Source organism: Gopherus flavomarginatus, chromosome 15 (assembly GCF_025201925.1).
Source record: "Gopherus flavomarginatus isolate rGopFla2 chromosome 15, rGopFla2.mat.asm, whole genome shotgun sequence".
In the NCBI taxonomy this organism is placed as follows: Eukaryota; Metazoa; Chordata; order Testudines; family Testudinidae; genus Gopherus; species Gopherus flavomarginatus.
This window is the reverse complement of record NC_066631.1, coordinates 21,872,671-21,888,021: the sequence shown is the minus strand read 5'-3', so window position 1 is coordinate 21,888,021 and position 15,351 is coordinate 21,872,671. Positions and strand designations below refer to the sequence as shown.

Here is a 15,351-nt window from a genome sequence, read left to right as displayed (position 1 = left end):
AATCGGCTATCTTTACATTTTATATTTCAGGGAGTAGTCCCACTCCTTCCCCATCCCCAGCTACTTTTCCTGTTTTAATCTAGGTAATGTGTATGTGTATAGTTTAAGTCTGAGGAAGTAAGAACTCTCACTAGAAAAGGCTGAAGAAGTTAGTTATATTTCATTCACCAGAATCTCTTAATTTAAAATTTAGGTTCATAATTATAAATGCTCATGATACACGAGTGTGAAAGATCAGTGCAATCTTTCCATATTTAAGAAGACTCTTAAAAATACCTAAAATGGGTAAGTGGATTTTAAAATGTCATAAATAATATCCAAATGAAATGAGATGGTATAATATGGAAAAAATTAACAAAATATTATTTTTTAGTGTAGTTGCTTACCCTTTTTGCTTTTGTACGCAGTGGTGTGTCTTGAACATGTCGTGATGGTACATCAGAAAGATAGACTTCTACATCATCAGGCACTTCTTCAAGAAAGTTTGAAGGAACCAACCCCTTCTGTCCATTAAGCTCACCCTGCAATATGATAAACAATTTGTCTTGCAGTTATTTACAAATATGAATGACTGTAAACATGTAACACTCCTATGAGATAGAGAACTACTCGTCTGTATTTCATGGACAGAGAAACCAAGGAGCAAAGAGCAAGTGACTTGCCTAAGATCTCACAGAAAATCTGACAGAGCTGGGCACAGAATCTAGATGTCCTGGCTCCGATCGAGGTGCAAATTACCTATCTTGGGGGGGGAAAAAAAAAAAAAAAAAAGAGGCTAAAAAAAAGATAAGCACAAAGTGTTCTGTAATTTCAGGTGAAGTTTGTGCCCAGTATATTAAAGGAATGTGTTTAGATTACCTATGATTGTTATGCATCCACTTCTTTGACAACATTAAAGTCACTGTGGCTTTTAATCTTGGGGCAGAGAAGGCTATGCCATGTATTGAGTATTGCATTTATTTTTTGGACTTTGCAAAGGGATGTGTAAAATTATTCACTGGATAATCAGAATTTACCTAAACCTGTTACACTAGGATCTGAATGTCCCTTAGCATTTTATAGCTCCTGACAAGAGCTAAGCACTTACTGGTATTAATGTGCTAACTTGGCATGGGATGAAATTTATACTGGGAGTGGAGAGCCAGTGCAAAGCCCTCTATACCATTTCTGCCCTAGATAACAGATGCACAAGGGAAAATGGGTGAAGCAACCTCTTAAGAGTGTTTGCTGTCCCTCCTGTGCAATATAGGATAAAGATAGATGGAGAAAAGGTGCTGTGTTCTTGTGGACGTGGATCCAGGAGATGCCAACCCCCTTTGCAGCTGCTGGGGAGGGGCTGTGGCTTTAATTTCAGCAGACAACTGTTATTCCAGCTGCTAACCATGGGTCTGAGGGATGGATTTCACCACCCCATTTGCTCTGCACTTTTCCCCGATAGAGCCCTAGTGCACAGGCTTTATGTAGATGGAGTGGATTTCACCCCATGCAAGTAACCTTTGTTTACTAACAGTCTCTGTGTACTTCTAATCTGTGTCCTTTTACTGACTGGAGCCCTCAGCAAAAGGATGGCTAGAAATATTTGATTCGAACAGTGTTATGTCAGCTGCAGTAGTTACAATTTGATTAGCTATTTGGGCATATATCCACATTGCTGTGCTTCTTGCTTGCAGTTCAGAATACATTTACTGCAGCTAAAGTCACTAGGCAGATGTTCTTGTAACTTGTAGCAATGTTTGAAAACAGCTACAAAGCTGAGATGCAGGAACAGCACTATTTACAGTGTCACTTTGTACCTAAGAATTAAGGTATAAAGTGGCATGTTTAATGAATTTGCTGATATAATAAATATTCAAGATGAAATTATAACCTGAATGAAATCCTCCCAGATCATATTTTAATAGCTCATTCTACCACCACCGTCTCCAATTACTGCTTGAGACACTTGGATGCTCTGCTTGATGTAGTTTAAAAAACCAAATAATAGAAAACTTACATAGTAAAACCCATCTTCATCTATTTCACCAAAGACAGTGATAATGTCTCCTGTACAAAAGGTAAGCTCAGCCTGTGGAAAGAGGAAGGTGACTGGTCATGTTTTGTTATGTGCAAATATTAACATTTGCTACACTGATGGCACATCAGGTTCATAATTTTTTCCAACCACGTTAGTAGACAATCGAATGAATCTGCATTTTGAATTAGAGAGCAAAATATTCTTCAGAACAAACCAGAAAGCTTTTTTAATTACTATACACTGGGCATTTTCTTGACAAACAGTGAACTTTAAATCCCTGGGCTCAGCTCATCCTAATCTGTGTGGGAGGAAATCACAGCAAGGATCCCCTTATGGAGTTGGGGGTGGGTGGGTAGGGAATATGACCACCTACAATCTGCCCCAGAATGCTGGTAACATAGCACTATTGGAACTGTGCTACTAAGGACTCTTCCTTGCTGAGGCAGCCCCATACACTCTGGGAGGTCACTCTTCTAGGGAATCTGTGTGTGGGGGGGGGGGGTTGGATGGAAGACACTGCATGACCACTTTGCCCCTGCACAGAGCTGGGCACAAACAGCAACCTTTTTGGAGAGGTGGAAGGAGGAGATGGGGGACGGTGCTCCTGAAGCGGTGGGAGAGCTGACTGCAGAACTGTGGGGACAGTCTGAGCCCTGTTTATTTAAAGCCTTTACCGTTTTGTCCACTTTACTATAACAGAGACAATGCTACAGGGTTTATTTGCAAACTAAATCTGATTAAAGGAGATAATATGAATTAGTAGGCTACCAAGCACTTCCAAAGTGCAGTATGTAGTAAACAGTTCCATAGACAGGCAGTGGTGTGTTTTAAATAACAAATACGGGGAGATTGCAAGTGTGATAGGTGTATTTTGCTTTGCCACATAGTTTCAGGAGTTGGGCCTGCTCTCAAAAGACTGCTTCAAATTGTGTTTGCTGGAGGAGCTCTAAGATGACAATAAAGGTACCAGTATGCAGGGGAGAGACAGAGAGCCTGGTGGGCTGGGCCTGGTGCAAGACCCAAGGCCTGAACCATAGTCAGCAAAGTCAGGCCATATATTGGAGCAGATGCTTCAAGTTCACATGAAGTTGGCATGGACATGGCTAAAATACAGGCACTACTAAGAAGTAACAGATACGGGGTATGTGTGTAAACACACTCCAAAAGATTAGCACCAGATCAAAGGGTCTGACAGAAGTGATGAACAGGGATGTTTTGCCCAAGACAGCTGGCGCAAGATACAAGGTGAGGTAACAAGCAGATGTCATGAAACACAGAAGTGGTACATAAGTTCTTTTTGTCAGTCTATAAATGTTGGGGTGTTTTGCCTTGTCCCTTTGTCCAGCTGAGGGGGGCAGTGGAAAGTCCCACTGCTGAGCTGAGTCCATTGGGATGGGCATACATATTAGTGTATCTGTGACAATGGACAATGAAGCCGAGTGCCTTTACCACCTAGCTGTGTCTGTGGTCTTTCTGGGTAGTAATACTGGGCCAACTATCTGCACAGAGCTGGTACAGCATATGGAGAGAAGACAGAGACACACCAACTGACAGCATCATAAACTAGCTGCGTTGCTGATGGGAAACGTATGAGGTTAGAACAGAAGTTCTCAACTCACAGCCAGCAGGCTGCTTGTGGCCCAATCAGCACAAAGCTGCAGCCCATGTGACAACCTCAGGGCTATACAGGTAGTATATATATATTATGTGGATGTGGCCCACATAACACACACAGCTGCACGTGGCCCACAAGTAAATAGGTTGAGAACCATGATGAAGATTTGGGAAACAGTCCATAATTGCTTAAGATACCATTAAAAGGGCATGATACAGACAGATTATATATAGAGTTAGACATCATACATTTCCATGAAGCCCAGTGGGTCACTAAGGCAGAAAATTTGATATTTTATGACTGCAGGTGTTTGGAATTTTTTGCATCTCCATGTTTCAAAATCAATTCTTGTGCGCTTCAGGCTACCTGCTTGTTGGTGTGAGCTGTGATACTTCTGACAATCATACTCTCTTAAGGAAGGATGCTAGGTGCATTAGGGATTAAATGATCTTTCCCTCTTTGCTTTGGAAAATGTTTATTCCATTAAATTGGAAGGAATAAACACTCCTGGGGGGGGGGGGGATAGCTCAGTGGTTTGAGCACTGGCCTGCTAAACCCACAGCTGTAAGATCAGTCCTTGATGAGGACATTTAGGGAACTGGTGTTAACAAAAATAAAGTGGGGCTTTGTCTTTATTGGCCAGGATTTTGGACTAGATGATCTCCCAACCCTGAGAGTCTATGATAATTTACCAGTTTTCAGGTAGGCCTGTGATACATTACCATTATGATTTTATTGTATCCACAAGGCTATGTAATGTGTTCAGCACAGCTGAGCTAACTCCTGAAAGATGTTCATGAACATGTGTTTAAACCAACCCCACGACTTCAATGGATAGCTAAATGACAAACATAAAAATTGTTTTTGGTTAAATCAATACCTCCACATCAACGTTAGGAGAACTTTCTCTTGGATCATAATCGTATAGTGCCACCATCCTCCGTGTTGACACAGACTGCTGTCTGCCACTCCTTCTGTTCCTTTCTGTTCCAGCCATAAGGAGGGAAAGGGGAGGAAAGCTATCAAAGTTATTTTGAAGAACAAAAACTAGCATGGTGCAATTTTTTTCCTCTTGTTATTTTCTCAACAGTGTAATAACCAACTCAAGACTATTTCTCTAGCAAGCTGGACAGGTGACCAAAGAGAGATACCAAATCTATTAACATAGTCATGGATTCCTGATGCAAGCTGGACCTCGAGCCCAAAACAACTCTAATTTTTAACAGCTGGGTTGATCCTACTGTTTCTAAATCATCTCAGCAAAGCTACTATTTGTTATGCCTTTTTAAAATCGTTTTGGTTAGAAGAATCATCAGGTGCTACTCCCCAGGCTTTTGGCTAGTAGCTGTTCAGGATTCTAGCCTGTTTCACTTCAAGCAGACTGTCACTTTTACTCACTGGTCTTTTTTTCCTGCTAAAGCCAACAGGAATTTTGTGCCTGGTATTATTCTTCCCCTTCTTGGCAGGGTAGTTGGACAAGAAACAGAGCTGTTCTCACTTGATCTAAGACAAGTGACTTATCAATTTTTTAAATGAATCTGAATGTTGCCATTAGTCTTGTGGTTACAGAAACACACTTTCAAGTATTCCATGTGTTTACAGCTTTCTTTAGCAAGTGACAGAAGGAAAGAGGTGAAACTTACAGCGTCAGGAAATTAGATGAAATGTTTATTGACTGACATTAAACATTTACAGGGAAGTCTGTGACAGGCTTAATTTTAAAACTGAATGACAGCAGCATGATTCTTTCAGATAATGCCACAGCAAGAGAAACATGCTATTAGTTTTACTTACAACAGGCGTAGAGGGCAGTTCTGATGAGCTAAAGAAGAGCATTATGAAGTGTGATAAAGGAAAACTGGTTAGGAGCAGCCTTAGGATTCGTGCTCCAATGAGCTAGGAGCATTCGGCGGGGGAAAGGTAGTAGAAGACTGTCATCAGTGGGGCAGTATGCAGCATGCACTCTGGCTTTCACACCTACTCGCTGCGAATGAAGCATTCAGTCAGAGGAGACTGCAGCACACACCCAGTCACTGGGAACGTTAAGCAATCTCAGCTGCTGATGCAAGGAGGGATTTATACAGAGTGCAAGGAGAAAAGTCCAAAGTGAAGGGCTGGATTATTACAGTTAGAAGCCAATTCCCCTGTGGCTTGGACCAACTCATGGTGACTGCCTTGAAGAAGCAATGGGCCCCTTTGACATACTACTCTGCTAGGATAAGGGAAGGCCTGCTCTCCACTATAGGGGCCTCTCTGCTTCTAAAAGATCAAAGGCATAAAAAGTAAATCTAGACAGCTCAAAGCAATTCAGCTCATTAACTGCTTGAATCAAGTTATTGTTTCTTAGCACAGACCTCTTTTTGACTTTCTGGATCTGCGGTGTACAGAGCGTGTGCTCTCTTTGAAACGGTCACAGTTGACTTCAGGAAAGGAATGCATACAAATAAAAGAAGAGGAAAAGATATGAAGCTGTTCAAAGTTCTTAATTTTTAAGGATTTAATGTGGGCAAAGGATTAAGCAAAATTAGTCATAGCTGAACACAGCATGTTAATTAAGTGTTTGATTTGACATTCAGACTGAAGCATGTGTGATAAACAGACTGGAGATTTAGGGCTGATCCTGCGAGCAGTGCTGCCTGGGCAGACTGTGTGACAGAAAGGGGTCTGAAAATGTGAATTTGTTTGCATATTCAGGCACTTGGTTTGTATTTAATTCAAAATTAAGCCAAACTCTCCGTATTCTCTGAACGCTAGGGTTCTATGTGCATTTCTTTTAAAGTGTGATGAGAAAGCTTGATCCAGATTTAAGAGAAAAGCCACTTGCTTTTAAAGTCTCAAGATATTTAAAGGTGAACTGCAGTGGGAGTGGGGGAGGAGGTTACTAGCAGTTAGACCACTCCGGAACATTAAGAAAAGTATGCTTACAGATAGTGGCATTTTAATACAAGTGCTTTCCCCCTCCTGGAAAAATCTGAGCTGCAGACTTCTTCATTGCTTTGCCAGAGTGAGGGACATCACCAGGAGCACGTAACAAAGAAGCCAATGGTGCTTGCAGCAATAGCTCCCAGGATCAGATCCTTAGAATGGCCACAATCTGCCGGGACTAAAGTTAGGCTCCTAAAAATATATTTAGACACCTAAATAAATGATCTCATTTTCCAAATGTTCAGCATCTACAACTCTCATTGACTTTGGCAAGAGCTGAGAGTGCTCAGCACTTTTGAAAATCAGGCCACATTGAGATAACTGTTTTTAAATATGGATTTGGGGTAAAAGATTTCAGAAGTGCCTAAGAGTATGTCTGTACAGCAAAATAAATAAATAATAAATAAATAAATACATCCAGCAAGTCTCAGAGCCTGGGTCAAATGACTCAGGCTTGTGAGGCTCACGTTATGGGGCTAAAAATAGCAGTGTAAATGTTCCCACTTGAACTGGCTCTGAGATCCACCTCCTGCACTGGGGTTTCAAAGCCCAGGCTGCAGCCCAAGTGGGAACATCTACACTGCTCTTTTTAGCCCCATACCCTGAGCTCAAGTCAGTTGACACAGGCTCTGAGACTCGCTGCCACATTTTTGATTTGGGTTGGAGTTTTTTTTGCAGCGTAAACAAACCCTAGGAGACTAAGGGCTTGTCTACACTTAAAATACGCAGCTGCAGCACGTGAATGCTTCAGTGAAGACACCACTTACGCCAACAGCAGGGCTTCTCTCATCAGTGTCAGTGCTCCACCTCCCTGATACGCGACAGCTAGGTCGACACAAGAATTGTCCTGTCGCCTTGGCGCTGTCTACACCAGGGGTTAGGTCGCTTTAACTGCATTGCTTGGGGGGTGGGGGCATGATTTTACATACCCTGAGCATTGTAGCTAAATCAGCCTAATTTCCTAGTGTAGACCAGGCTTTAGGATCCTAAATTCTGTATTCAAAAGTGACTTAGCACCAGATTTTCACATATATTTAGGTGCCTAAAGATGCAAACAGGCATCTAGTGAGATTTACAAAAGTACCCAAGTGGGCTGGGCACCTACCTCACATGAACTGCAAGGAAGTTAAGTGCCTAATCGACTCAGGTGCTTTTGTAAAACTTACTAGATGCCTATCTGCAGTTTCAGTTTCTAAATACTTGTTAAAACCAGGCATTTAGGAGCCTATGTCCCAGTCAATGATTCCTAATTCACTTAGGCACTTTTTAAAATTTTACTTAGGTACCTCTAGGCACTCAGGTTTTACCCATGGTTCTTTCACTCCCTTTGTTACATGTCTTAAGTCCATCTGCTCCAGCACACAAATGGGGAAATACTGAGCTGAGAATTCTGAGGATCTTAAAGAGCCTATAAATGTTTTATTTTGTGAAACGTACTTACATAAAACCCTCCATGGCAAGACACATTTTCAGTTTGTAATCTTGCAAATAATTCTGGAGAGATTTTTTGTTTGATGGTTTTTGTTTTTATGTAGCCACATTTACAGTTCACTTTTAAACAAAACTGAACCAATGTTAGTGGTTTACAGTCTTTGTTTTATTGCTCCTTTGAAAGATTTAAAATTTGTTGATGGCTTTCCCTCTCAAAATATATTTGTATATAACTACAATATGTCTCTGTACAACATTGAACCACTGATTTAAGGTTACTGGTTCAAAACAGGAAAGGTTGGTTTGTGATATCAATATCTTTTAAACTTTTTGACTATGCAATCTTAACCTGAATAATGTGAGGCATAACCCTTTGCCACCATCCCTTTAAATTTATGGTAAAGTAGGTTAAAGTAGAAGAGTAAAAAGAACAAACAAGTGATTCTTTTTATGCTTTCCAGCAGTGAGCATAACATTTATCAAACATCTCAGCACTGCACATGCCAAAAGCAGAGGGATCTTGTTCTGTGTCTAGAAATCTTTCAGAAAATCAGTCTATAAAAAATATATTAATATGTGCAGTACTGAAATGCAAATCCTCATTTATGTCATCAGTAGTGAAAATGCTTAAATATTCTGAATTTAAAAAAAAAACAAGCAAGATGTTGACACAGAACGTATCCCTTAGAGTAGCAGACTGCTGTAAAATTTATATGCATGTGCCACATCATCAAAAAAAGCCAAAGCGCAAACAGCCAAGTTAACAGCACTAAATTGCTATTATGTGGACATATATTTTCCCCTACCTATTTTTTCTACAGGTGTATTCAGAGGAAGAAACCCTTGTTTCAGAAGCTGATCCATCATTTCTTCATCATCTGCTTGGATTTCAGAGACCATATTACATGGAATGAGGCCAAGTCTTGTGCAAGTTTCTCCCCGGTAGAATCCATCAGCATCTTTATCTCCATAAACCTAAATATTCAAGACATAAAAAACTGATCAATCAATGTTGTTTTAATATTTGAGATTTATTACAAAACAGTCCCTGAAGGATTGCAAGGTATCTTTGGATTTGGGTTTGTGTTTATTTAGAGCTACTCTGATTTTTTTTGCTTTTTTTAACAGAGCACTAGGTTTTGTGACACCATACATTTCAGCAGAAATCAGCTGTTTTGTTAGCTATGACATAAACATAAGTGAGAAACACCTTTAAAAGCCCCTCCCCCCAAAAAAGTCTTAATATTATTTGCATCACTATTTATGGTGGTAGAGGCTACAGTGAGCATTTAAAGAATTGGAACAAGTTTTATTATTTTAAGTAGATTAAAATCAAGGTTAGATCAAGAAATCATGTTGTGTGAAATATGCTGTGTGTATCTAAGATTTATGCATACCTCACATACCAGGTGCATCTGAAGAAGTGGAGTTTTTTTACCCACAAAAACTTATGCCCAAATAAAACTGTTAGTCTTTAAGGTGCCATTGGACTCCTCATTGTTTTTGTCACATACAAGAAAGTATTTTACTTATAATAGAACTGTTTCCAAAATCCGATTCCCAGTAACAGGTGAATCCAAATTAAATCAGTTTGTCCCATCTTTGATACTAACCAAACACTAATGAAATGAAGCTTACAGCAAGAAACTGTCTTTGTGAAAATATCTGAAAATTCAGTACTGTATGATGTAGCTTAAAATATTCTTTTCTTTGCATTTGTGAAAAATACAGTTGATATCAAATAACAAAGATGGCTACAGATTCAAATACAGACTGAATCTAGGACTGAACTACTTAAAGTTGTCTTTAAGACTGATTTATTTTAGATCTTTCCTGTACAAAGATCGCAGATGCTTAGATTGATTTTTTTTTAAAACTAGTTAAAAGATGGCCTTGAATCTTAGGAGTTATCTAGAATATGATTCTATTTCAGTTGTATTAATTGTATGTGCATAAGCTATAGATTATTGTCTAGAGTGCCACCTCTCCTTCTAATACATTATTAGGCTGGGAAGGATTTGAGTTTTTTAATCAGTACAGACTCACTGCAGTGAAGACACCATGGTAAGTCAATCTAAGTACGTCAACTTCAACTACACTCAGTGTAGACCAGGGCATAGTTATTGTCTGTGACTCCAGGTCAAGTCTCCTCAGTTTACCAGCAAAACAATGATTTTTATATGTTACTATTTGGGGAATCTGTGCAGTTTATGAATTCCGGCAGCTAGTACAGACATACCCTAAGTAACTATCATGGCTAGTGGAACTGTACTTTAAATTGTAAGAATAGTGACTTCCACCATCCAGCTGGCTGTTAAACATTTTAAAAGATGATCATGATACAAACATCTAGGTATAGTGAAGCACAGTATTGTGATGTTCTATACCTTAAGCATTTTACTTATTGCCTCAGTTGGCGTTGGATATGATTACCCCAAAACCATGTGTTGGGGACCCCAGTGCCCCAATAATGGCAAAGTTAGTTGTCTGACCACGAGAGTGACAGGCAACACCAGCAAAGTCTGAACAAAAGCTCTTTATTGAAGAGTGCACACGACAACAAAGAGCAAGCTCGTCTTCAAAAAGAACCAGCTTGCCTCTTTACAACTAACATAAGGTTTTATAGACAGTTCCGTCGTGTCACTAACCATGCATTTAAGCAACCCACCCCCTTCTACTAATTATTAGAAACCAAAACTTCTATCATATATGTTTCTTTTTGTTAAGACTAATTAATCTATGTGAGTAATAATGCCTTAACAATCACTAACAAGCAGGAAAGTAGGGGAGTTAGGAATAGACGTAGAACAGAAACAGGCAGTAATTCACAGAAGTCTGGGAGTCTAATGAACCATTTTCAGAATAGCACAAGTAGTATTATGCCAGGAATTCCATTTCTTCCTTATCTCATTATTTTCCAACCTTTTGAACAACATACTGCTTCTTCAGTACTTCTCCACTCAAAGATTACCCAGAGACCCCTGCTAGCCTGACTTCAGTCAGGTTGGCATAACTGACTTTATGCTATATTTCCAGTTAGGCCTAACACATGGGAATATAGAAGTACTTGTTTTTGTTTGTGAAGATATTCATTCTGCTCCAGTATTTTAATCATTTGCTTATATTAGTAGACTTGGAGAATTAGACTTTTATGATAAATGTCAGTAAACATTGATTTCACCATACATGCACATAAACTTGACAAAAAATATTTCCATCAACAATCATTGAAATTTATAGATAGGCAAAGTAAGAAAAACACTGCTTGAGAACTTAATAGAATTTACTAAATATATTTACATAATTTTCCATAATATGTGTTTTAACAATTATATAGCTTTAACTCATTTTGTTTTCAAGAATGTAATTCATGTGTTTTGTATCTGCTAAACAAACACATAGGGCCTGATCCACCCATTGTTACAGTTTTTACAAGTAGGATGTCAATTAGCTTCCATTAGGAAGTGAGTCAATGTCCTTCTCATCTGGGAGTGGATGTTTTGGGTGTGCAAGGAATGCAACATAAAGCCTTAAGAGTGCCCCAGACCACTGGCAATGCAAGGCTCATACAGACTAGTGATGTGATGAAGATAGCTATCTAACACATATGCAAACAGAGAAATCTGTAAGATCCCTCAGCAAGAGGGCCAGATGCAGTCTACCAATAGCAGTGGGGACATCACAGCACTTGCACAAAGACAACGGGGGGCATACGGAAACATAGGTCAAGCATGAGCAGGAGCCACGTTTTTTCAGCTGCTATTAAAGGGCTGACCTGGCTTCAGTGTCTTAACTCCAGGAGAGGAGAGAAACCCTATCATCAGCCAGGTGGAGCAGGTCAGCTGCATAGGTGCCTAGGCCCCAACCTTCTCCAGGACATTTTGCTCTTGGCTTGTGTAGGTGGCTCCCTACTAAACTTGCTGGTTTCTGAGCATCCCTTAGGTGCCTAACTCTCCCATGCACTGTATGGGGAGCCTAGCTCAGGGCTGATTACACTAAGCGGTAGGCCACCTAGTGGGTAGGTACTGCAATGGTGAGCAGAGCACTGCCTAAGTAACTTCAGAGCCTGCTATGAAAAAAATTATGGAATGTAGGCACCTAAATCACTTAGGTGCTTTTGAAACTTTTACCCTCTATCTCATTTTTTTAACGCCATCAGTACCAGCCATATGACAGTTCTCAATGCCATGATATGTAAATGCATGTGGCTCTAAAGAAAAGGTCCTAGAAACGGACCCACGAGGACTAGTTTGCCAAGACCAGGTCTTTGGTTTGCTTTGTTTTTTAGATTCCCACCTTAATGATCTGTCCTTCTTTAAATGGTAGCTCTTCTTCTGCAGCATCAGGATTGGGGGACATTGTCAGTGGATCATAGTCAAAGAGAGCAACAAATATTCGAGGAGAAATATCCTCTGTGCCAGGATCTGTTTCTGACTCTTCATAAATATCTGGCGAAAGGTGGTCCCGACTACAGTATCCATCTGTGAAAGTAAGATCAGAAGGACCAAAAATTCAGCAATGCAAGTCAGAATAATTTTTCAACTTGTTTCAATTTAGGTCTGAAATTTGTTCCTCTATCTCTGTTTGAAATGGGACTACATTACCATGCACTAGAGAACTTAGAATGTGCTCCAGCAGGTTCTATACAGGCCAGTTAGGGCGCAGCTCACTAGTGAACATTAGAATTTGTATCCCTCTACCATGGACGAGTGCACTGTGTAGTCAAGCCCTGTGCTTGCATTTGTCAGAGGAATGGCACTAGGACACGACTAGCCACAATGGTGTTTAAACAAAGTTATTGCTAACACGGTCCCAACCCTCCTGTGAATGGGACTAAGGTTAAACCAATACTACAAAAAATAACAAAATATGTTTATGGCCCAGCTGTGTTCCTATACACTTGTTTCTTGCCTACAATTGTGTTGTAATCCATCTAGACCTGTTAGCTAGGGTTGCATTTAAGCCAAATACATATTACCCATATATATATTAAGACACTGATCCTGCATTGAACTTTGTGCAGGTGAAAGAGCCCAGTGCAGAACTGGGAATTATCAGGACCAATACCTTTGTCCAATGCATGGTAAAAGCCAGGTCCCTTCAAAATATGTCAGGTTGGGCACCCAAAACACGGACTACCTAAATCACTGCTGAAAATCTTGGCCCATCACACATTTAACTTTAAGCATATGCTTACGTCCCATTGACTTCAACAGGAGTCAACCTCTTGCCTAAATGTTTTACTGAATCAAGGCCTTTAACTACACCACATAGTCTTCCAGATCTTCCACTACTATCAATTTTTTCCCCAAAGGCCTGCTTTATATGTTAAGTCTCTATATTTATTCCCAATATTTCTGTTTTAATGATATCTGCATCATACAGATTATATATTTATTGAAATAATTTAAATGTTTGATTAAGGATTTATATAGAACTTTTTTTAAGATGACCCTCCCCTCTTTACCTACTCCTAATGCCAGATCACTCTATTAAAAAAATTTTGTAATTAAAAAAAGGTCAGTTTAGAGGGGCACAGCTTCAAGGGGATGGCTACTGAAACTTGTGACCAGAATACTATAAAGAAGGTGGATAAGGAAATGCAGAACAGCCAAAGGGTGGGAAACACAGTCCAGCCAGGAAGCTTTATACAGGCACAAAGCACAAAAGGGAAGTGGAACAGGGACAGGACATGGACAAATGGCAACGGGGATTTCCCCCCAGTTGCAATGATGTTTTATTCCCACTGTCAGATGGACTGAAAATGCAAAACAGGGTTTTTCTTCTGAGTATTGCACATTTTGTTTTTTAAGTGAGACAGGTCAAATTATGCCCTCTTGGACTGGCAGCCAACTCCAGCTGAAGTCAGTTAGAGTTAGTTACAAGCATGAGTTGTGCACAGACTTCATCAAAACAGTTCTGAACCGGAATGGTGATGATTCAGAATGGTCACGTCTGCTTCAGGCAATCAGAGTAGACATCTTGTGAGAGGCCCAGTTATTTATAGTTTGCTCAGAGGCAGTTGACTGGCTGCTGTAGGCCAGATTTTCAGCTAATGTAAATTGGCATAGCTCCACTGGGGGTCCCTGAGCTATGCTCATTTATACCAATTGATGATCTGGTTCTATATATTCAGAGCTTATTGCTCTCAAACCTAAAAACCAGATACCTACCTGTAACTGTTGTTCTTTGAGACATGATGCTCGTGTATTCCATGTGGGTGTGTGCGCAGCCTGGGCACCGTATCTGGAGAACTTTGCCTAGCAGTATCCATGGGGTGGTGCTCACACCCTGAATCCTAGCCCTTCCCCTGGCTGTACAAAGGCTGTGCTTCCCCAAAGCCTGCAGTTCCTTTGCACCGAACATCAGAAGTACAGACTCCGATGCCGAGGGGACAGAGGATGGATTGTGGAATATACATCTGCATCACATCTTCAAGAACAACTATTATGGGTAGGTAACCATTTTTAGTTCTTTGAGTAGATGCAGTCATGTATTCCAATATTTGCAGGAGGCGGGGCACGGAGTCTATTTAAAGGAGGACGGCAGGACTGCCTTCCCGAAGTTTGCATCTGATCTGGATGCAGCCGTGATGGCATAGTAGTTTGCACAAGTATGCAGAGAGGACCAGTTGGCCATCCTGCAGCTGTCCAATACAGGAATGTCATTTAGAAATGCCATTGATGTCGCCTGAGCTCTAAACTAACATTTAAACTAAACCTAATGTACTACTGCTGCTACATACAAGAAAAGGGCTCAGGAAACGGAGAGCAGACATGTCAAATGAAGATACACAGCATTCTGACTCCAGCCATGGGCGTTGAAAAGGAACGGAGGGGGCTGGGACAGCTGCTCTTATACACAGCCAGGGGAGGGGTAAGGCTGCATCTACTCAAAGAACACATTTTTATTATTGATTTGTTTAAATGTTTACTTTGACTTCTTTTTTGATTCATCTGAAAGATGAAAACAAAAATTTTTGCTTCTCCCAGCTTCAGACCTGGCCTAAGACACCTCTCGGTGGGAACGGTTAAGTACTTTAACTCACTGTGTAATGAGCTATGAAAGGCTGAGAATTTTGTGCAATTATGTTGATGAAGCAGCAAACACAATCGATAATGGGTGGGAGACAATTACTACCTTACATATGTCAATTAGCACTTGTAGTGATACAAGCAGGTACACATACTTTTAAAAATAAATTTAAGTTTTTTCTTCACTGAAGGTCTAATCCAAATCCCAGTGAAGTCAATGGCAAGGCACCCATTGACTCCCAGGGGCTTCAGATCAGCCCTAAGCCAAACCAATAAACTAGGATTGAAGCTTGAGTAGTGCTGCTTCTCACTATGGAAGGTTTGATGATGAT

The 15,351-nt window shown here is 40.3% G+C and overlaps 2 protein-coding genes across 8 annotated transcripts in view; one reads left to right on the top strand and one right to left on the bottom strand.

Moving 5' to 3' along the window:
- Positions 1-376, top strand: part of PIWIL1 (piwi like RNA-mediated gene silencing 1) — a 58,928-nt gene extending 58,552 nt beyond the window's left edge. The window contains exon 22 of the mRNA XM_050923508.1: positions 194-376. Coding sequence (XP_050779465.1) covers positions 194-217 — 24 coding nt within the window. The 3' untranslated portion in view covers positions 218-376. The remainder of the gene's footprint in view (positions 1-193) is intronic.
- The window catches only part of RIMBP2 (RIMS binding protein 2), a 349,201-nt gene that overhangs the window by 3,559 nt on the left and 330,291 nt on the right, over positions 1-15,351 (bottom strand). For 4 of the 7 annotated variants that reach the window (XM_050923460.1, XM_050923461.1, XM_050923463.1 and 1 more), the window contains 5 exons: positions 12,282-12,466; positions 8,792-8,960; positions 4,510-4,613; positions 1,994-2,065; positions 387-521 (listed from right to left, as the gene is read on the bottom strand). In XM_050923460.1, the coding sequence (XP_050779417.1) occupies positions 387-521; positions 1,994-2,065; positions 4,510-4,613; positions 8,792-8,960; positions 12,282-12,466 (665 nt within the window). Of the gene's footprint in view, positions 1-386; positions 522-1,993; positions 2,066-4,509; positions 4,614-5,983; positions 6,050-8,791; positions 8,961-12,281; positions 12,467-15,351 lie in introns of all 7 variants that reach the window. The other 3 variants (XM_050923458.1, XM_050923459.1, XM_050923462.1) reach the window with 1 other exon arrangement.